Source organism: Mustela erminea, chromosome 11, assembly GCF_009829155.1.
Source record: "Mustela erminea isolate mMusErm1 chromosome 11, mMusErm1.Pri, whole genome shotgun sequence".
NCBI classification, from domain to species: Eukaryota; Metazoa; Chordata; class Mammalia; order Carnivora; family Mustelidae; genus Mustela; species Mustela erminea.
The window spans coordinates 24,869,304-24,892,661 of NC_045624.1; the positions used below are offsets into that span (position 1 = coordinate 24,869,304).

At 38.5% G+C, this 23,358-nt stretch overlaps 1 protein-coding gene across 4 annotated transcripts in view; it reads left to right on the top strand.

The window, feature by feature from the left end:
- Positions 1-23,358, top strand: part of GRM8 (glutamate metabotropic receptor 8) — a 732,641-nt gene that overhangs the window by 643,425 nt on the left and 65,858 nt on the right. For all 4 annotated transcript variants that reach the window (XM_032305558.1, XM_032305560.1, XM_032305556.1 and 1 more), the window contains exon 9: positions 8,725-9,660. In XM_032305558.1, coding sequence (XP_032161449.1) covers positions 8,725-9,660 — 936 coding nt within the window. The remainder of the gene's footprint in view (positions 1-8,724; positions 9,661-23,358) is intronic.

Sequence of the window (23,358 nt, forward strand, 5' to 3'; positions counted from 1 at the left end):
CTCTTTATCTTTATCCATGGGATGGACCACTCCATCCCATGCTTTAATCTACATTCCTGGTATTCTTTATACTTTTAGTTTCTCCAGTTTATCATGGCTTCTTGCCCCTTGGTCTTAATGTCACCTCCCTTCCTCCCTTTCTCCCTCCCACCCCTTCCTTCCTTCCTTCTTCACCTGGTGCCCTCTTACAGTCCTCTCTCTGGGTTATCTCCCACATTTATCAGGCTGCTGTCCACATATCTGTGAAGACCAGGCTGGAACGCGCTGCGAGATGTTCCTCTAGCAGCACCATTTCCTTATTCTTTTGTAGAGAGTCTAATACTGAGCTGTGACAGGCTCTTTGCATATCTCTGTCCCCACCTCCACTGTCTCTGGGGGTCAAGAACCATGTCTTGGTCACCGGTGAATCCCCACATTGAACCTTGTCTTGAATAGAGTGAGTATGCAACATGTTTTTTATATGCCAAATAATACTGAGTGTTAATACTTCTTGAATGTATCAAGTTAAATCATTTGCATATTTTAAAAAGGATAGCTTTATTGAGATAATTCACATTTGCCCATAAAATTTTCCCTTTTAAAGTGGTAATTCAGTATTTTTCAGTATATTCACAGAGTTGTGTATCCATCTCCACCATCTAATTTTAAGCCATTGCCTAAGAAATCCTGTTCCCTTGAGCATTCACTATGTTCCCTTCTCCCCATAGCCCCTGGCAGTCACCAATCTATTGTCTGTTTATGGGTTCTGGACATTTCATATAAAATAAAATGTTATAAAATGTTCTGGACATTTGATATAAAATAAAATCTCACAATACATGGTCTTTGGGACTAACCTTTCTTTGCATATTTTCAAGGTTTGTCCATTTTAGGGCATATACTAGTACTTAATTCTTTTTTATTTATTTTTAATACTTTAGTCCTTTTTGTTTATTTTTAATTGGTTGTATAGATATAACACTTTCTCTTTACCCATTCGTCAGTAAATGGACATTTGGGTTCTTTCTGCTTTTTGGCTATTATGAATAATCCTACTGTGAACATTGATATAAAGATTTTTGTGTGAACATATGTCTTCGGTTTTCTTGGATTGGAATTATTTAGAAGTAGAAACTGCTAGGTCATATGGCAACTCTATGTTTAACTTTTTGAGGAACTGCCAAAGTATTTTCCAAAATAACTGTACCATTTTATATTCCCACCAGCAATGTAAAAAGTTTTAATTTTTTCACATCTTTAATAACACTTGATATTGTCTATATTTTTTATTATAACATCCTAGTGGATACTGTGTTTTTATTTGCATTTCCCTGATAACTAATGATGTTGGGCACTTTTCATATTGGTCATTCATACATCTTCTCTGGACAAATGTCTCTTCAATTCTTTAACTCATTTTTGTTTGGATTATTTGCCTTTTAACTGTTTAGTTCTAAGAGTTTTTTTAAAAATTATATATATATAGTTTATAAAAATATATGGGTTATGGGTACTTAGGATGTGGTGATAAGCACTGGGTGTTATATGTAAGTAATGAATCACTAAATCCTACTCCACCAATATTACACTTATGCTAACTAACTAGAATTTAAATAAAATTTAAGTAAAAACTTGAAAAAAACCCAAAATATTCAATAAATACTCAAATGCCTTCAAAAAATAAAAAATTTAAATGTCACCTCATCTCTAATATATATGTATATTTTATGTATGTTGTATGTATATTATACACACGCACACACATATATATATACTTATTTATTCTGGGTACAAATTCCTTATCAGATACATTATGTGGAAATAATTTTTTCCCACTCTGTGGGTTGTCTTTTTACTCTCCTAATGCCAACTGTTGAATCACAAAAGGACTTAATATTAATGAAGTCCAATTCATCTATTTTTATTTTGTTTCTTATATTTTTGGTGTCATGTCTTGCCCCAGTACCACTTGTTGAAAACATTATTTTTTCTTCTTTGAGTTTGCTTGGAATCCTTGTCAAAAATCAATTGACCATACATGGAAGAGGTTATTTCTGGGCTCTTAATTTTATTTCATTGATTTGTCTATCTTTATGCCAGTATCATGCTGTCTTGACTGCTATAGTTTTGTAGTATGTCTTAAAATTAGAAGTGGGGAAAAAGAAAACAAGACAAAATCAGAGAGGGGGACAAACCATAAGAGACTCTTAATCATAGGAAACAAACTGAGGCAGAGGGTGATGGGATGGGGTAATTGGGTGATGGACATTAAGGAAGACATGTGACGTAATGAGCACTGAGTATCATATAAGACTGATGAATCACTAACCTCTACTCTGAAACTAATAATATGCCAAAAGTTAATGAATTAAATTTAAAAAAAAGAATATAAACAACAACAAAAAAAGTAAAAAATAAAACCAGAAGTGTAAATTCTTCGACTTCACTTTTCACTGTCAAGATTGTTTTGTCTATTCTGGGTCCCTGACATTTCCATCTTGGATTTTAGGATCAGCTTGTTGATTTCTGCAAAGAAGCCAGGTGGGATTTTGATAGGGATTATGTCAAATCTGTCAATTAATTTAAGGAGTGTTTCCATCTTAGCAATACACATCTTATCCATGAATATGAGGTTTCTTTTCACTTATTTAGATCTTTCATTTTTTTAAATGGTATTTTGTAGATTTTAGTGAAAGAAAATATTGCACTTCCACTTGTTTATCCCTAAGTATTTTACTTTTTTGATGCTAAAATTTTCTTAACTTTATTTTAAACTGTCCTTCTAAATAGGAGAAGTCTGCATTTTTAAAGTTATATAGATATGTAATATCAGGTCAAGTTAGGGCATCAATATGGGGATCATCTCACACACATATATTAGAATTTCAAAAACACTAGAAGTACTTTGAATAGGAGTAGAAAGCTGTGTATGACCCAAAGGAAAGTGTGAATATTAAGGAAAGAATATTTACTCATATATGAATATATATACTAATATACTGAGAAACTATTTTGAGCTTCATTATCAAATTAACTGTGCTACATGTATGCACTTGTATGTGAATCATGAGTCACAAAATATACCAAATTTTATCATTTTATTTATTTATTATTTTTTTTAACTAGGCTCCTTACCCAGTGTGGAGCCCAACATGGGGTTGAACTCATGACCCTGAGATCCAGACCTGAGCTGAGATTAAGAGTTGGATACTTAACTGACTAAGCCACTCAGGCACCCCCAAATTTTGATATTTTAAATACTTAATGCCAATTAGTGCACTTGTTAAATCTGTTGATCATGTCAACATTAATGGGTAAGGCTTTTTAAAATACCCAATTTCACTGGAAATGTTTGCATATACAATATGCCATTATATAAGTCAGATGAAGGATTGGGTTTTTAAATACTGGGGTGGCAAACTAGTCACCAAAATGATTATCAATGCTGTGATTTATACAGCAAAATGAAAAGAGGTCATTATGATTAGCTATCAGTTATGTTAGTATTTAAAATGTTTCCACATGTAAGATAATCTCATCAGTGAAGATATCACTTAATATGCAGGGAAAATACTGTAATTGAGGTATTACATTAAGTAAGAATTTTTTAATGAACTGAAAATGATTAATTCTAATGGGGCCTTGAATTGGGAAATATTCTTGTAGTCTTTTCTTCAAGAGATACTAAAGCTGTACAGAAGAAAATTGTTCTATAAAAATAATGTCTACTTAAAGAATTTATGAAGAATTACTCTAGGTTGATTGGTCTGAAAAGATTAAAGATTAAAAAAGAGAAGCACACTCACACAGAAGCTTTTGGTTTTGTGGCTGTTGGTTATTTGTCTGCAGTAACAATGGGATTTGACAGCAGAAACTAGTTGATGGCTCACATTCTATGAGATCTACTGGATTGGAGCCTACAGAATGTATCACTGTTGGTGAACATTATCAAGACAGGATTAGGCTATGGTTTTGTCTCTGGAAGGTCTGTCTATCTAACTATCATCCATTTGTTAGACTATATATTCTAGAAAGAAATCCTAATATCATAATAATGTGAAAGACAAGGAAGATAAGATTTAAAAATGCATGGATACTCATATGAAAGATGGTTTAATTTGTTAATATAGTTGTGCAAAAGGGCTGAATAAGTCTTGTTTATGAACTTCTAGCGCAGTGGTGAAAATTAGGTCATTTAATTTACTCTCAAGTAATATTGCTTTTAATCACTATTTAACAACATATGCAAAATACATTATTTGACTCAAATATTAATGTATTTACAACATCCTCATTTAAGTATTTGCTATTTATTCTTCCCTGAGGTATATACTGGTTGGTTCCCAGACTTCAACTACGACATCAAAACACCATCCACTTATAAATAAATAGGTTCCTTGATGAAAATGGAGTCATATGTATTTATCATATTTACAAAAATATACTTAATGTTTTCTCCATTATATTAAAAAAAGTCACAAGTATGGCTTGACTATTTCATTTTTTTCTTAAAGAAAATACCTGACTATTTAAAGTATTATGATATTTCCCTTCATCGTGTAACTTCATTTTTTATTTATGGAGAATATTTTTCCATAATTTCAGTACATAGAAAACTGACCAAGGAAAATTTAATATTCAACTTATAATGATAAATATTTATCCTGTGTAATGAGGCTTATCTGGTATAGGTATATTTCTTTGTTAACAAGTCTTATTTCCTTCTGGAAAATGAAATGTATTGAGAATTAAAGAATTACACATGTGGTTAGAAAGCTGACCTTTAAAGCCTCTACCAATGTTTCTGAGATATTTGGCTGCCTTTCCTTTCTTTCTTTCTTTTTTTTTTATTTTTACAGTAACATCATAAATCTATAGAAACCCCAAACAAAATGCAATTTTGGTTTTACATTAATTAGCTTTGAAACATAACCTTCACAGAAGTATTTTATTATCTTTTAAGAGTCCATTAGGGTATAAAAATCAATACTTTAGCAGCTCAGTAGAGCATTTCATTTTTCTCAATATTTTCAAAAGAAGCCACTATATGCTTCCAATCTAACCTTTTTTCTTTCTTAATGGAATTCTATACATACATAAAAATAACTTTCCTAAATCATTAAAACCTAATAGAAAATTAGCAAGGTCATGATAGATTGCTGTACCTTTGTGGTGAAAAGACAGGGTAAGAGCTAATAGTTTTGAGTGTCCTTATGACACATGAAATATCACTTATTTTCTCAAGGGAGGATATTTGAAATTAAACAGGAACGAATTTTCTATTCTACCTTGGAGAGATTTGATAGCCCACTGCAAGTTGAGCCTGGGGACTCTACTTCTCTATCCTCAATCATTCAGCCCACATTCAAGAAAGGAAAACACCCTTAAGAAATAGATCTAGTCGTGAGAACAGTGTCAATGCATATTTCCCCAAAGGAAGACAACCTTCAGGTTATGAAAGCATATTGCCTACAGGAGCCACGATGGGGCAAATTTTTGGTAAATGACAGCTGTCACTGTCTCCTGAGTAGATTCTCAGTAGACTACTACTTGGTGGTGGTCACAGAATGGGTGGAGAAACTTATTTTGAGTTGTATTACAGTTTTGTATTGCTAGGTAGCAAATAAGTGCAACATTGAACAGAACAAGAGAACATTTATTATCTCACACAGTTTCTGTAGATCGGAAATTTAGAAGTGGCTTATTAGCTGGGGGGCTCTGGCTTAGGATTTCTCATGATGTTCTTGTTAGTGTGTCACGGGGGGTTGCAGTCACCTGAAGATTGGAATGAGGCCGAACAATTCACTGTTTAAGGGGTTCACTCACATGTGTGACAAGTTGGTGCTGGTTGTTGGCAGGTGACCTGGGTTCCTTTTCGTTGGGCTACTTGAGCATTCTCGTGAAACTCTCCTTCTCCTGGAGTGGCTGATCCAAGAGAGAGCAAGGAAGAAGCCAAAATATTTTTTATGACCGAGTCTCAGATGTCACATGTAATCATTTCTAGTATATACTATTGTTTACATCATCGACCCTATTCACAGCTGGAGAGGAATACATGGATTCACAAATTCTGGAAGGTGAGATTATTGGGAGCCATTTTGGAGCCAGACTACCATAGAATATGGTAATTCTTCTTTTGGGTTGTTAATGGAACTGGTCTTCAGGAAAATACATTGTGTATCGTTTTGTTCTGTTTTCTAACCAAATTCTTTGGGCTCCCATTTCTGTGTTTCTTTGAGCAACCTTCTATTACCAGTTCCTAGTACTTTCAAGTTGATCCCTTCTTCCTCAGTGCTCTGCATGGTACCCTTCCCGTTGTTAAAAAACAAAATTCAGATGAGCAAATTTGAAGATCTAATTAGCTTTATTACATGATTCATGAATTGGGTAGCATCTCACCTAGCAAGTAGAAGTGTACTCCAACAAGCTGTGCAAAAGGGAAGGTTTTTATAAGAAGGAGGCTGGGGCAAGAACCTAAGTGATGCCATTTTGGACCTTTGGTTTTCCTTTTAACACTGTCCTTCCTTTCTTACAAATTCAGCAAAGATTTGAGGGCAAATTGTGTGTCAGTCACTGTACACATCGGCAAACAAAATCATTCTCTCTCTCTTTTTAAAGATTTTATTTATTTACTTATGAGAGAGTAGGAGCAAAGAGGGGGAGTGGGGAAAAGGAGAAAGAGAAACAGGCTCCCCACTGAGCAGGGAGCATGATGATGTGGGGCTCCATCCCAGGATCCTGGGATATGACCTGAGCCAAAGGCAGACACTTAACTGAGCCACCCAGGCATCCCAAAATCACACTCTTTTATAGTAGCTGCTTTTCATAAGTTGTGTCTTATGATCTGTAATTTCCAGTTTGTCCTGTTAGCATTCTGCTAAAATTAAAGTGTTTCTAATAAGCTAAATGCAATATTGTGATTCATAATGAAAAATATATGGTCTTTGACCTTATTCTTGGCACAAAGCTCCTAAAACCTCTGGGATTTTCTGTGATAAGAACAAAAAAGGTGGGGGCGCCTGGGTGGCTCAGTGGGTTAAGCCGCTGCCTTCGGCTCAGGTCATGATCTCGGGGTCCTGGGATCGAGTCCCACATCAGGCTCTCTGCTCAGCGGGGAGCCTGCTTCCTCCTCTCTCTCTCTCTGCCTGCCTCTCTGCCTACTTGTGATCTCTCTCTGTCAAATAAATAAATAAAAAATCTTTAAAAAAAAAAAAAAGAACAAAAAAGGTGATTTTAATTATGTTAATAAGATTACTTTTGGAAACCTAAGGGTGGGGGCTGGTTCCCCAAGGTACCAACCAGTTGACTGGAGGATTGGAACTTTTAGTCCCGCCCCTCTCCCTTCCCAGAAGTCTGGGAAGGTTCAGTTAATGCCAGTGGCCACTGATTTAATTAATCATGCCTATGTGATGAAGCCTCCATAAAATCCCAAGAGATGGGAGTTCAGAGAGCTTAAGAGCTAGTGAACAGGTGGAGATTTGGAGGGAGTGGCATAATTGGAACTCTGCGTGGAAGCCCTGTGCTCTTCCCACTACCTCGTCGTAGACATCTTTTTTTCTTTTTTAATCATAAACTGGTAAACTAGTAAGTAAGTGTTTCTCTGAGTTCTGTGAGCTGCTCTAGCAAACTAGTTGAACCCAAGGCAAGTGTTCTTGAACCTTCAATCTATAGGCGGGTCAGAAGCACATGTGAGGCATGGACTTGCAATTGACATCGGAGGTCGGAGGGGACAGTTTTGCAACCTGACCTTTAACTCCTGGGAGCTGGTGCTAGTTCCAGGTAGATAGTGGCAGAATTGAGGTAACTTAACGGGACAACTGGCTGCTGTCAGAGATTGCTTGGTGTTACGGGAAACCTCTTCCCTACCTCATATATGTCGGAACTGGGTCCAGAACCTTTAGTAAACAATCAAGGTAAGAGGTCAGTGATTGGAAGAATCTCCTTAAAATAATATTTTTATTTTAGTAGAGGTACTCTGTGCTGTAGGTGGAACTTTAAGGCTCTGAAGTAGATACTAAGCACACTAGAGGGGTCTCTCTCATTTGTACCAATTTCGCTGCTGTAAGCCACTTATAAGACTACTTTTGTTCAATGGAGAACATTACCACCAAGCTGTCTCATTTCACATGGTCTTTTGCATAGTGTGGAAATGCAAGAATGGGGGAGGGGAGTTATATCCATTCTTAAAGAGAGGCAAAAACATTAATACAGTTATCACTTCGGAAACATGATAATTATCAGCGAATAAAGTAGGTTTGCCATTTCCTTCGAAAACTGACACAGTGTGATTTGAATTTCCCCAAATATGGTGAAGAGTTTTGCATCACTGTTTTATGTATATATTTATATCCTAAGCCAGTGTTTCAGGGATTCTGACATTTACATCTGTGATTAACTCTAAGCATATTTCTGTGGGTTTTTTTATTTTGTTTTGTTTTGTTTTTTTTTGAGTTTCAAAACTGTTCGGGCCAATAAATCTTTCCACAAATGACAGATTGGTCAACATTGAGGAGGTAAATGGAAACCAATGACACTCATCAAGCTGATGATATGAATGATTTATTGGACCAGATCATTTAACACTTTCATCAAGAAGTCAATACTGGGGAAGGAAAACGGGGCTCTTATTATGGTAAACTGTACTTGCTCCGTCAGCATTCAGTGATTTATTACAAACCTGTGGCTAGGATTAGGATATTATAAATGGGGGGAAATGGAAGGCTCATTAATTCTTTATCCCCACAGGTGGATGACATGCAGTGGGCTAATCGAGAACACACTCACCCAGCCTCTGTCTGCAGCCTGCCCTGTAAGCCCGGGGAGAGGAAGAAAACAGTGAAAGGAGTCCCCTGCTGCTGGCACTGCGAGCGTTGTGAGGGTTACAACTACCAAGTAGATGAGCTCTCCTGCGAACTTTGCCCTCTGGATCAGAGACCAAACATCAACCGCACTGGCTGCCAGCTCATCCCCATAATCAAACTAGAATGGCACTCGCCCTGGGCTGTGGTGCCTGTGTTCATTGCAATATTGGGAATCATCGCCACCACCTTCGTGATCGTGACCTTTGTCCGCTATAATGACACACCTATCGTAAGGGCTTCGGGACGAGAACTTAGTTACGTGCTCCTCACGGGGATTTTCCTCTGTTACTCAATCACCTTTTTAATGATTGCCACGCCAGACACAATCATATGTTCCTTCCGCCGAATCTTTCTAGGACTTGGCATGTGTTTCAGCTATGCGGCCCTTCTTACCAAAACAAACAGAATCCACCGAATATTTGAGCAGGGGAAGAAATCGGTCACAGCACCCAAGTTTATTAGTCCGGCGTCCCAGCTGGTGATCACTTTCAGCCTCATCTCTGTCCAGCTCCTGGGGGTGTGTGTCTGGTTTGTTGTGGACCCCCCCCACATCATCATTGACTATGGAGAGCAGCGGACTCTAGACCCAGAGAACGCCAGGGGAGTGCTCAAGTGTGACATTTCTGATCTCTCGCTCATTTGTTCGCTGGGATACAGTATCCTCTTGATGGTTACTTGTACTGTTTATGCCATTAAAACGAGAGGTGTCCCAGAGACTTTCAATGAAGCCAAACCTATTGGATTTACCATGTACACCACCTGCATCATTTGGTTAGCTTTCATTCCCATCTTTTTTGGTACAGCGCAGTCAGCAGAAAAGGTAAGTGCAAGAAATGCATATACGCCAACCCTTCCCTGGATTTAGCTTCTTTCTTTAAGAGGCTTCCCCGCCTTTCTATTCGGTTCACTTAGGGTCTCTCAAGTTGATTCAGTCTGTATTATTCTTATTTGGAAATAAATATATATAGACTCCCTCAAGGTCATTTAACTTTGAATCTGTGTTGACTAAGGTTTATTGTCTGTGAAGAGTGTTTTAATGTGTCTTCTTTAGCAAGGTTGAAAATCGACAGATCTCACATTACCTTCTGGGTTTCTCTTCCCAGGTTCGTTATCAGTGAGGAAAGCTGTTCTTTTCCTAATGTTAACTAAAAGAGGGTGGGTGAAAAGACAGACGTGAGTCCTAGGGATGTTTGATCCCAGAGAGATCCCCTTGCACGGCAAATGCCCCCTTTCCTGGTTCTAATGTGACTCTGGGGAAAAACTTCCTTCACAATTATGATGGCTTTAGTCATGGAAGCAGGGTTTATCGTACAGCGACAATAACAAAAAAAACTGAAATGGCTTAGTCCGATCTGAACCATCTTACTATTTCTCTTCAGCCCCCACTGTTACCACTTTTCCGTATGAGCAAGGTGATGTTGAGGGATTAAAGAAGACAGCCACAGGCAGTTCTATAAAGCAGTTTATAACTTTTCAGAAGGTGAAGATCAATTAAATCTCTTAAAATAATTTCCCTTTGTCACTAATTTCCAGTTAAGCTTTTCCACATAAATCACTGCAAGTAAAGGACATCAATATGAGAAAGGGAGCATATGCTCAATGGGATACATGTAGTTTTCTGTCCAGAAAAGCAGAAAACTAATATTTCCATGAATTCCAGGTTTGGGTAGGTTAATGGAGACAAGCCAGCTTGTAAAACAAAGGCAAATGCTATTGTTCTGAATGAATAGTCCTTCTTACAGCGTCTATGAGAATGCTTTCCTCTCAGAGTGAGGGTTTAAAGATTACTCCACCGTCTATCATCAGAAGTTGTGAGGAAATCAAGCATCCTGGGGACGATTACATTCCCTAGTCTCTAACATTCCAAGCAAGGTCCTGCATGACTCTTAAAATCCCGACTAATTCAGAGGAAAAAGTACTCAACAAGGGCACAGAGAGCTCATTAATATGAGGATTCATCCCTTACTAGATCAATGTGGCTTTCAACCATGTTTGGACACAAAAAAATATACTTCAGCAAACTTGCTGCCGAATAGAAAAAACTAACCATGGGTTCCAGATCTGTGACCTTTCATGACTTAGATGGCCTGATAGAAGTCCATGAATATTTTATGTGGGACCGAGCACATGACAGGAAAGCAAAGTAAGGCAGTCTGATGTTCTAGACCTAATAAACATTATATTTTTGACATATGTAGATGGGAATTTATGGGGATCAAGCTTGTAAATATGACTTAGGAGAGAATGCATGAGCTGGAGAATAAGTCTCTCACAGTCTGTTGGGTCTGTTTTGATATGGTTAGTTGAACTAGTCAGGGCAAAACAATGTTCTTCAGATTCTGGAAATGTCTGCATTATGTGAATTTTTAATAACATTAAGTGACAGTTGCATTGTATTTGAACCAAAGACTGCCTTTTTTGATATACCATTTTATCTGAAAAGGGCCATCAGTAATTTATTTTGTTTTCTTGTGGGCAATAAATATTTACCCAGGCAAAATCTCCTGAGTTCTAACATCAAACTTCCCTTTCTTTTTTCTTTCTCTTGCTTTACATTTTATAAAGTACTTTCTATTCTTACTTCTCATACTGTGACTTTCAAGGGCAGTGGGGGAGGGCAAATACAAATGAAGTGTTATTTCTATCTAGATAAGTCTTTCAGTGCCTTGGTTTTTAGCACGAGTGACATCACGATACGACATTTAGCTGTTGGAGAGTATTATCATAGCAGTTTTAAACATGCATCATACTAATGAGCTTTTTAAACATAGTCAAAAAAGGTGGCCAGAGTCTCTCAGAACTGAAGGCCTGCTAAGTTGCAGCTGTCCCCTTGCAGCGGTGATGGAAAGAGGAAGAGTTTTGGGATAAAATGGACAGGTGAATATGCTGGGGCGGGGGAGATGCGGCTTGGTGAGATGCCACTGAGCCCATGGGCACTGCCGTGTATCCTCTGAAAACCTGGAGTTTAGGTATATATGTATATATTTTCGGGTTTAGATATATCCACGCCTATAGAGATATGCCTGAATGCTAGACAAATTTTTTTTCTCTCTTTGTGGAATCAAAGGAAATCAAAGAAACATGTTGTAAGACAAATTACAAAATACGTTGATTGGATTTATTTTGTTTTTATGATATAATTGTGGAAAAGCTGAAGAATTCAGGGAGAAACACTAATTGTAGGAATTTTCAGAACATCGTAAAGCCCTCAAACTAGTTAGTCTTAGAGTTGCTGAATCTGGACCAGCTCTCCTTCGAGAGTTATTCTAAGGAGCTGAGATTTGGCTACTGGAATACTTTATATAATACAATTACGTGTCCTCCTAAGGCTTCCCATAAAATTTGCGACCTGTTATTCTCTTTCAAGGTATCTTTATTATTCAAAACAATACACAAAACACATGAGAATATTTTTCTTCACATTGCTAAAATTGTTGACACAGGTGAATAAAACTCTGTATCTCTAAAGGAAGGCTTTACATAAGTTTTATTGACTTTGGAGGACCAAAGAGCTGGTCAGTCTTCCATTCTCATTTATAATGCTCAGCCAATTAGCCCATGTTATCAGCTTGAAGTGTTTATTGCATTTAAGCGGTACACAAATCCATTAATTCAGAAGATCCTTATTGAGCATTGTGTCCTGTATGGTGCTAATTATTGAGCCCATGTCAGTCTGCTTCCCCGAGGCTTCCTTGTAAGGCTTAGTCTGGCTCCCGGCCGATGTCTGCCTGACGCCTGCCAGAACCAGCAAGGTGCCAGGCTCAAAGGCAGGAGCAGATCAGGCTCAAGGGCAGGGGAAGATGGTGAGGAGTCAGATCCGAGATGAGAAAGCAAAACAGCTATGCCTCCTGTAACTATACGTCAGTGACATAGAATTTATAACACACAAGACAGCAGAATGACAAAATTTCTTTCACTATGTATTTAATTATGCTTCTTAGAGTAATGTACAAAAGAAAACTCATCTAGCCATCCAGGTTTCTCTGAAATTATAACAGGAGTAGGAATAAAAGGTAAAATCATTTGAATAATTTGGACAGATGTTTTGGAAAACCCTTGGGTAAAATCAAATGATAAAATTACATTTTAGCACTCATGATGACAGACAGCTCTGTAAAGTAAGTCTTCGTTCAATGATAAACTACCATTTAATTTCCCATTTTTTTCAGATTTTGGAAATCAAGTTCAATCATGTTTTTCCAATAGATTTTAATGACATTTATTAGCTTTGTGCCGGCTGCATTCTACTAACTCCTTGTATAAATGCACTTTTCCTTTTCTTATAGAAAAGTGGTCTGAAGGGAGGGTGGGCACACTGAGGCGTGGGCAGGGACTCACACAAACTCTCCTAATGGTTCTGAAAAGACTTAAAAAACTTAAAATATAATTAATGTAACCGTCAGGGAAAGAATCCTTGGGGATGGTGAGGGGCTGTTAGGATGGCAGAAATCTCCTGAATACATATTTTACCACCTCTAATTGCACTCATAAAGCTGAGATAATCAGACAAGGGTTATGACATTGCCAAGCTCCAAGGAGCACAGTGCTTTAACCAGTGCATTGGGTGGAAACAAAACAAAACACCCTCAGAGCAAGGGAAAAAAAAAAAACCCAAGACAAAAAATAACCAAAACTCAAAAATGTCAAAACCCTCCTATGTCCCAAAGCAGCCATTCTTCCTTCAGTAGCACATCATGCAGGAGCTCAAGTCAGAGACCAGGGCCTTCCTTGTCCTAGACTTGCTCCCTCTCACACTCCCACCTCTTCCCTTCTTCCTTTCGCCTGCAAATGTCAGCCTTGAAACATTCCTGGAGGGGAAGCAGTAGCCATTAGATGTATATCTGAGTGATTATGTCTCTTAACACAGAGCCTTTCCTGTACTTCTCACTGAATGCCGACCCAACGTGGGAACGGACTGCCTTGCACAAGAATGATCTAATATAAAATTATAATCCTTCTTTATGGGGTGCCTGGGTGGCTCAGTGGGTTAAAGCCTCTGTCTTCGGCTCAGGTCATGATCCCAGGGTCCTGGGATTGAGCCCCGCATCAGGCTCTCTGCTCCGCAGGGAGCCTGCTTCCCTTCCTCTCTCTCTGCCTCTTATGATCTGTCAAATAAATAAATTAAATCTTTAAAAAAAAAAATCCTCCTTTATGATTTAAGTTGGATTGTGATGTCATGAGAATCTTATATTTTCATCTTATTGTGATCTCCGTTATAACAGCTTTTTGGGTTTTTTCCCTGAAAAATAAGTTTTCTCATTTCAGTGATGGGCCATATGTATTTCTTTATAAAAAAAATTTTTTTTTGTCATTATCAATTCTTCCGAAATGAGGTGCTAAATATGTAGAGAGAAAGTCAAAAAGGAATTATGATTATTGTCTTAGTTCTGTCTAGCATGCCCAGAACAAAGGAAAACTGATGGAATTACTCAGGTAGTTCTGCCTCGTCATCCTGCCCTTGTTCTTTTGCTGTATCTGCCTGTCAAAGGGCAGAAGAGTGTGGGGCTGCAGAGATGGATAAGGGGCTAAGGAAGAGCATAGGCTCTGGAGAAGGCAGATTTGGGTTCCAATCCTGACTCTGCTAAACTGGCTGGGGAAATGTAGGCAAGGGCGACACATCTGAAGCTAATAATAAATTCTCCCAGAGAATGCAAATTCACACAAAGCAACATAAAGCAGTCCCTTGCCATCTGCGCCCAGCCCTGCTCTCAAACTAGAACAGACTTGAGTTCATATCCTCTAGGAAAAGGCAGGAAGATGGGTGACTTAAAACAACAACAACAACAACAACAAACCCCAGATACTTCTGTTGTCTCCCTATGGTGTGTTTTCTTGTACTAATAGATCCCTCATGGTAGTTTTGCTGAGAATTTCATGAGCTAAGTCATGACAGGTGTTTAGCATGAACTAAGTGATCATTAAAATGTTGGCCGTTATTACTGTTTTGCTGTAATCTATGAGGGCAGGGACTTACTAACTTTTGCTCACTGTCCTATCCTCAGCACCGAGTAAAGGCCTGGGCCAGCACAGAGTCTCCAAAAAAAAAAAAAAAAACCAAATAGAAGGGGAAAAAAAAAGTGTTTAATGACTGAATACATTCTTATTTACCCAGATATTGTCTTAATGTCTCTGGCCCTGGAGACCATGCCCATGCAGCATCCCAACTGGACGTGTTTCCTCGAACATAGAGACTTACCCAGGGTGTCCATCATGCAGATTAAGTACCCGAAAGAGGGCAACCAGCATCTGTAGGACTCGGAAAGACAGAAGAGAGAATTGTTCCTGAGGCAACATGTCGCTGCCTTCACACATTGAGCGGAAAATACTGGAAGAAAGCGAGGTGTCATCAGAAAGCAACTGCTGAAATATGTTAAAGTTTGGGACGTGCATAACTTTAACCAGAGTTATGAGAGGTAGTTCTGAAGAGAATGAGAAAATTCCTGCTTTAAGGAATAGTCGTGGTGGGAAAAGGACAGCCCGAGCAACCTGTCAGTACACTCTAGACAACAGTGAACGTGATTTTCAGAATAGACCAGCCCAGAGCCACACCTGTCTCTCCGGCAGTCCTTCATGTCCTTAGACAGGAGGGAAGTGGAAAACAGGAGAGTGTTTTCTTTCCCTGTCAACCTGCTGTCATTTGAAGCAGATCCCTTTGAAGGCCTCGTGGTGTCCCCCGGGGGTGGTGGCATCTATGGGGACACTTATTTCAGGTGTCTGGGCAATACAGTCATACACCAAAGCTGTGTCAACTTTAGAAGGGGCAAGCCAATAGAAAAGGAAAAAGGAAAAGCAACCCGAAAAGAAAGCATTTATGTAATCTCATTTGTGCACTCAGTTAAAATGATCTGCTTGGGAAGATGCAGAAGGAGTCCACGAAATCAGGAGATTCTAGGGCACAGCAGGGGCCAGCTTGTTAAGTGGCCCTCCTAGGGAATGCTGCCCTAGCCAGGCTTATTACTTTTTTTTTTTTCCTGGTTGTGCTCCATATTACCGCCGCAGAAAATTGCCAACTTACACATTTAGGGCAATTCTTTTGGGGATGCCTATCTTATTTGACAGCATAAAGAAATATTTGCCCAATGAACCTTGCTTAGATTCCATGATCCTCCTTTTTTTTGGGGGGGGGGTCTCTAAGAAAGCTGTGAGGCCTACAGCTGTTTAATTTAAACATTTGGCTGTTAGTGAGATTATGGTATTTACTCATTCATCTTTTTTTTTTTAATTGAAATTGAGTTTACAAAGGGTTTGAATTTTCTATGCCCAAATTATAATAATTTAATCAAGTATACAATTAGATAGTCAACCTGGGAGCTAAGTCCTCCTCTCACTCATCTCATTAAAATGGTTTCGCTTTCTTAATATGTTTAAAATGCTAGACTACTGGATTTGATTAAGACTAAAATGTGACTTTTTTCAATCATACTGACCATGACCTTATTTCAAAAATGTTCAGGGGAATGCCTAAACAAATAGACTTACTTTTTCTTCTATGTAGACAGAACTTTAATGACACCCCAGACTGTTGATAGTACAGAATGCAGTGACTAATTTACTTGTGTAACTTCAAATTGCATTTTCCATGATTCAGTAGACACTTATATCTTATGGAGCACACAGGGTGCCAGGAAGAGCAGATTGCAAGCAAATAGTTCCTTTTGGCTGTAACCATATCACATTTTTATGTTACAAAATTTTTTTTTTAATCTCTAAATGCTGGATCATATGGGTTAGTACCACCCACCCCAAGGTGTAGAAAAATATTTAACCAAATATTAGTATAAATTCCAGGTTATTGAAAATAAATGCAAGCTGATTTACTGATATCATTAAAAGAAACATTAAAAAAAAGAAATTTAGTCTGGCTTCTAGTTCAGGAAATGGGCTGCCACAAACATATATATATATATATATATATATACACCTTTCCTCTAAGGCAATAATGAAATTTAAAAATATAAGAAAGAAAAAAAGGAAAGGAAAGAAAAAGAAAAGGAAGAAAAGGAGGACAGGGGAGAGAAAACGAGATGAGGCCATTATATTTTTAGAGCCAACATAAGGTAGAACAATTTGAGAAACTCCAGAAAAATAAAAGTCAAATGGGTATGATTTATAGAGAAATTAAAAGAAGGAAAGCACAGCCCAAGCAACAGAAATGGTTCTTACCATGGTAGTTTCAAATAATTTCTAAACCTCAGGTCAGTATAAAGACCTGATATGAGCATGGGAGTAACCATCAGGAAAATTACGTAACCAGCTGCATTTCAAAATAGCTGGGCCAGGTGGACCCCTCACTTTTCATTTTCGTTCTACTTTGACAAGGATTGAGTACAGGTGTTAGAGAATTCTACTCTAAAAAAAATGGGGGGGGGGCACCTGGGTGGCTCAGCGGGTTAAAGCCTCTGCCTTTGGCTTGGGTCATGATCTCAGGGTCCTGGGATCGAGCCCCGCATCAGTCTCTCTGCTCAGCGGGGATCCTGCCTCCCCCTTTCTCTGTCTGCCTTTCTGCCTACTTGTAATCTCTGTCTGTCAAATAAAGAAATAAAATCTTTAAAAAAAAAAAAAGGGAGTTGTCTGAGGTTAGAACTACCTTGTGTTTCTTGTGTAGGTCGAAGGCACTGAGAAAGAAACCAAGCATAATTGGAAGTACCTTTATTTCAGACAGACATTGGACAGGTGAAAAGTATGAACTACATCTTCTACACAAGATAGAGACATAACAAATTTCTCAACTCTTAGAAAACGTTTCTCCTGTGGTGGGTCCCCAATCTGTTTGTGTGCTTGTATATCCTTGCATCTTTGAGAGCAGCCAGTCAGGTTAAACAGTAAGTAACCTACCCAGGTCTGTAGTCTGCCCTCCCATTCAAGGAAAATTGACCCCACTAGTAATCCTTATCCACCACCCTGGCCCTAGGTCATAATCCTACGACAACCAAGGATGTCATGATAACTGAAGAACCAATATCACTATTTAAAAAGACACACACACACACATAAAACAAAACCAGAGGTAGTTCAGAAAATATAAGAGAATTGTTTTAAAGATATTATTTATTTATTTGACAGAGAGAGAGAGAATGAGCAGGGGGAAGGAAAAAGGGAGAGGGAGAAGCAGGTTCCCCACTGAGTACAGAGGCCAGTGCCAGACTAGATCCCAGGACCCTGGGATCATGACCTAAGGCAAAGGCAGATGCTTGACTAACTGAGCCATTCAGGTTCCCCCTGAGAATTTTTAAAAAACAGAATTTTAATGAGCATTCCAAGAGAAAATCAAGAAAATATCAAATAGACACACATGCATAGATTGTTGTGGAAAAGATCAATCAGAAAAGAAAATTATCCTGGAAATTAAAATATGAATGTGAAAATAAAAAGCTGAACAGAGGAACATAAATGTGGGATGACTAGGACTGACACTGGAGGGATGATGTGCAGCAGAGGAAGAACCGAGAAGAAAGGGAGAAAAATGAGAAAAGGAAATCTGAGGAAAGTTAAAATACTTTGAGCATGGATACAGCATCCTAAAATATATCTAATAAACACTGAGAAGAAATAAAGAAGGGGAAGAAATGGCCAAAAAGTAAAAAGAAAAGAAAAGAAAAGAAGTTTCACAATTTGAAGAAAGACAATTTTTGAAATTGAAAAGCCCACACATCTCAGTAAAATTGCACTTATTGAGAGAAAATTCTAAGAACTTTCGAAGGGAGAAAAGATACACATAACATATGAAAATGAGACCTCATACGCCTCCCTGGCTTCTAGACATCAATGACCAAAGACTTTCTGAGGGACAGTATTTTAAACTTACGACTGTATAGCCGGCCAAACAATCAATGTGAGACAAAAAATGTATGGGACTCAGAGAATGCCTGCATATCTCACATATGAATTATTCTAGATGTAATCCAACGAAATAAAAAAAAGCACATCTGATATGAGACAAATAACAGCGGCACTTACCTATAACCTAGAAGAAATGAAGAAATTTAAAAGGAAATTATTAAAGGACCTATTAGACCCTACCTGTCTAATTTTCTCTTACAGGTAGGGTTTTAATAATTATGGTTATTCTTTCTCTGCAAGCCCAGTCATGCTACTTGGGATGAATCTGAAGGGAATAATACTCAGTAGCTGTATGCAAAAATCACTTTTTGTATCAGTCTTACGTTGTTAGAAGGAATCTAGAAACAAAACAGAAGTGTCAATTTGTCTACAGAAGTGAATATAAATATTGTAAAACCTGTTCATTTAAAAATAGTAACATAATTTTAAAAAACTTGGGCGGTGACTAAGGAGCAGCATTAGAGAGCAGAATCGAGCAAGCATGTTAAGTCACTTACGTTTCATGTGACAGCCCCGACCCAAAGTTGATAACCCCAGGTAAGTACGTTAGCTACATAACAACAACAACCAAACCAAACAAAACGAAAACTCTTCAAAAACGTGTTAATTCTCTAGATTGGCATCAGGATATGGGAAGATGGGTGGTGGAGGGTTTTATTTCACAAATACTTAGATTTTATTTCACTTAATGAATAAGTAAATTCATATTATAAAAATAGAAATGACTGCATATAGAAGGGTTTAAGTGAGAGTCTCGGGAAAAACTTTTCTAAAACAACATGCACATACATTTTCTTATGGGGGCTTTGGTGCATAATGTTTATTTTGTGACAATCTTTAGTTGTAGAAATAGGTGAATTATTTTGAATGTGTAAAATGAGTCCAGACTCTTTGATTGTCACAGTTTGTGAGTTTCCTCTTATTTAGGGTTAATGCCCTTACTAAATAAATCTTTTTTTTAGGGGCCACAATTTAAGTATCGGTTCAGAGCCAGTGATGGCATTTATGAGAAATATTTGTGCAATGTTTGCTCTATAAAGGGACCTTTGCTGGGTGTTTAGGAAAATGCAAAGATGAGTAAGAAGTTTGCTCTCCAGTTATTTGGGGTGAAGTAGGGAGCCAAACCAAGCCTGTGGACGACGGGATGACTGGTAGGAGGCAGAGAAACATACATGGAGACTGAGTGCCCCTCTGAGGTCAGGCCTATTGACGGAGAAAGGAGGGAAGTAGCCTGTCCTGTCGAAGGATCAAGAAAGTCCGCTTGAAGGAGGTAGGAATTAAACATTTTGTGAAGACAGGAGAGAAATAGGTGGAAGCACCTTCTCGGCAATAAAAGAGGGGGGGTTAAACTTTCAGAGAAGAACAAGTCAGGGTATTTATGTGTAAAACGTGTTCTGAGTTTAGCATCGTCACAAGGAGAGGTGGCTCACCTATAGATCCCCGTGCGCCCTGTTGTGAATACCGCTCCTTTTACTCTGAAAATGTATTTTGGGCAACGCGTCATAGGGTTACGCACAAAATTGGGCTAGTCAGATAGCCGTGGGACGTAACGCCGAGTTTGTACTGCATTTGCTGGGGACTTGAGGACATTTGACTCTACCTGAGCATGGTGTGTCCCCAGTACAATTCCTTTTTGTGGGATTTGCCTGCCAGCGGTGAGTCAGATGAATTGTAGTGTGCAGGGAATGAGAGAAAAGACAACAGCAAGATTATTGAAGAAATCTAGGCAAGGAGTACTGGGGACTTGACCTGTGGCAATGGAGAGTACAAAGAGGAGACTCATTTCCAAATGGGAATGGAGGACAGCGGAGTGAGACGGGTGGCGCTGGCCACAGGGACAACTTTAAGTGAGAGTCTGTTGTTTTCCCTCTGGTCTGGGCTAAAGGGGAGAAAGCAATTCTTTTCAATTGCTGATGACTGCATCTAAAGTATGCAGAAGGATATTTGGGCCCCCAAGTAGTGACCTTGGGTAAAAATCAGTTTGTGTAGATAAAAGCAAAGGGAAGGAAATGAGGAAAAGAATCTCTGGTGGGCTATGATTTTCGGTAAACAAATGTGCTGTTCAAATGAATTTTGACATTGAAACAAAAAGGCAAATTTTTTAGAAATAAAAGTCAAGTCATTTTGAATGATTATGAGTCAATTTAAATATATAATCACCTTTGTCATGATGTAAATTTGGGTGTTAAATGGATTTTATATTCTAGTAATCCTGGGCAAATTTTAGGCTAATTTTTTTCTTTTCTGCTTGTCATGGTTGTGACTAAATTCATGCAATGGTTTTTCTTTACTATATATCTCCTTTTTTGTGTAACTTTGGGCACTTTGCATATAACATCTGAATAATTCAAGACAGATTTCAATTTTATTGCTGTTTCTCTTTAAAATCATTTCTTAAATGTCGTGTAGTGTATCCATGCAGTAATCTGTAAGGTTCCACGTTTTTGGCAATGTTCTCAATCTTGTTCACAGGGAGTGATTTTTGAGCCAATCAAAATCTACTCCACTGATTCTAAGTTTGTTTGTTTGTTTGTTAAGGATGACTTGAGGTCATTCTCCTTTTGAAAAAAAAAACTTTTTAGTTCAAAAATTGCAATCAGTTGAATGTTTTCATCAGATTTTTAGACGTGCTGAGTTATTTGTTAAGTCAAGTGTATCTCCGGAAAATTACCAAGGGATGTAATGTTTTCTGCTGTCTGTTGCCCCAAACCCGGTAGACTATGACTCCCAATATAACCTTTGTGAGTGTATACAAACCCACACATTTCACATACACATATACACAGAGCTTTGTAGATTTCATGTTCTCAGGCAAAATTAAATGTCATATGTTTCTCCTGTCAGCTATTTTCTCTAAAATCCTCATCCACACAAATTGAATTGAAAATAGTATTGGTAGATTGTGAACCTGTCATAAAACCATAAACTGTTTATGTCAGCAGGCAGCTTATCGCTGGAGCACTGTCCTTTCTTCAGCAAAACACTTTCTCCATGCTAAAATGTCCAATCAAACGGCAATTTATTGAACATTTGGTTATAGCGCCTACTTATTGTTAAGAACTGACAATAACAAGCATGAAACGAAGAATCACGCTTGGAATGAAAAAGAAAAATATGTGTAGAAGGTGGTAAGAAAAGCAGCAATGAGTAGAGGCAGTCCATACCGTAGGATTATAAGGAACCTGTCTCCAAAGAAAGCCCTCAAATTATTTCTACCTCACTTAATACTTTTTAGTATATCTGATAAGAGAAGATGCATACATTTGTGTTCGCTGATGATACCCCCATCTTGGAATGTTTTCCCCTCCCGACACTATGGGAAACCACATCGTTTTCAATCTCTTTTTGTTTCTTTGTCTTTTTCATCTCATCTTGCTTCTGCTCAGTGTTGCCCCTGATGCTGGCCCTTCTCCCAGGCACCATTCCCTTGGAGCACTCATCATTCTCATCATTCACGAGGCTTCTGAGATAAAAGACACACTCTTATTTTTGAATTGCTTTCTTCATGCCTGCCCTTCCACATGAACAAAAATGTACACGATCCAGAACCAGAATCTGAAAGTGTAAGGGCCTATTCAGCCAGAGCGGGCCCCACCCTGGTTGAACTGCCATTTTGTTGTAAAACTTAAATTGACCTTGCCCCCCCACCCAGGGGAACTTATTTAAAACAAGTCCGGGAAACCAGTCCCGCCATAACAAAGTCCAATTACAAGGGTGGGTCAGGCCACGTGGAGGTATTCAATCAGTGGGGGTGCATACTGTCCCCTAGCTACTGAGGAGTATGGGCCCCACCCTTTGGGCATCTTTTGGGCGCCAATTCTGAACTAGGTGATAGGCTGGTTCAAATGTCTACTAGGGTAAATTGTAATTCAATTGGTCGCCTAGCATCACTGTGGAGTTTCCTGTGTGTGTTACAATCTCATTAGCCACCTGTGTGTGGCCAGGCCCAACCACATGGCCTTTGCTCTATAAAAGTTAGTCTGGAAAGCAGGGAGGGGTCGTCCTCTCTATAACGGATGCCCCCGACCAGTCTCTTTGACGGTCGGTCTGATTCCTGATGCTTGGCGCGAAATAAAGCTTTGCTTGACCTTTGCTTTGTATCAGTCTCGCTCCTTTAATCACGGACCCATTATTGGGGTACCCAATTTGGGAGGTCCCAACAAAAGCACTCCCAAACCCAGATTGTGAAATTAAGATATCTGAAACCAAAATTTGTCACATTTTACATAGTCACTCTTTGTTGAATACCTCCTATGTGCCAAAACCCGACCTAGTGCTTTATGTATAAATAATCTCCTATCATCTCTTACAGATGCAGAGAAATTAGGAATTTTTGCATTCACACTGCTCCCATGAGGTGTGCCTGGGGCTGAACTGCTCTGTTTGACTACAGGTCTCATGATTTTGGCTACAGCTTATATCTCTCCATTACGTTTAATCTTCAGGTTAATATCACTTCTCTGTCAACATTATCTGTTTTTTCAGAGCCCAACCTGAGAGTTAACCCAAGATTTCCCCTTCCTTCCCCCCATTTGTACTCTGTCAAAAAATTATATTACTCATTTGAAACTGCTCCTAGATCCATTTTTTCCTTTCTACTTCCAAGGTCAAATCCTTCGTCTAAATCTGGGCATCTTTGGTGATATAAACTGCCATCGAGGACTTGCACCTTGAGAGT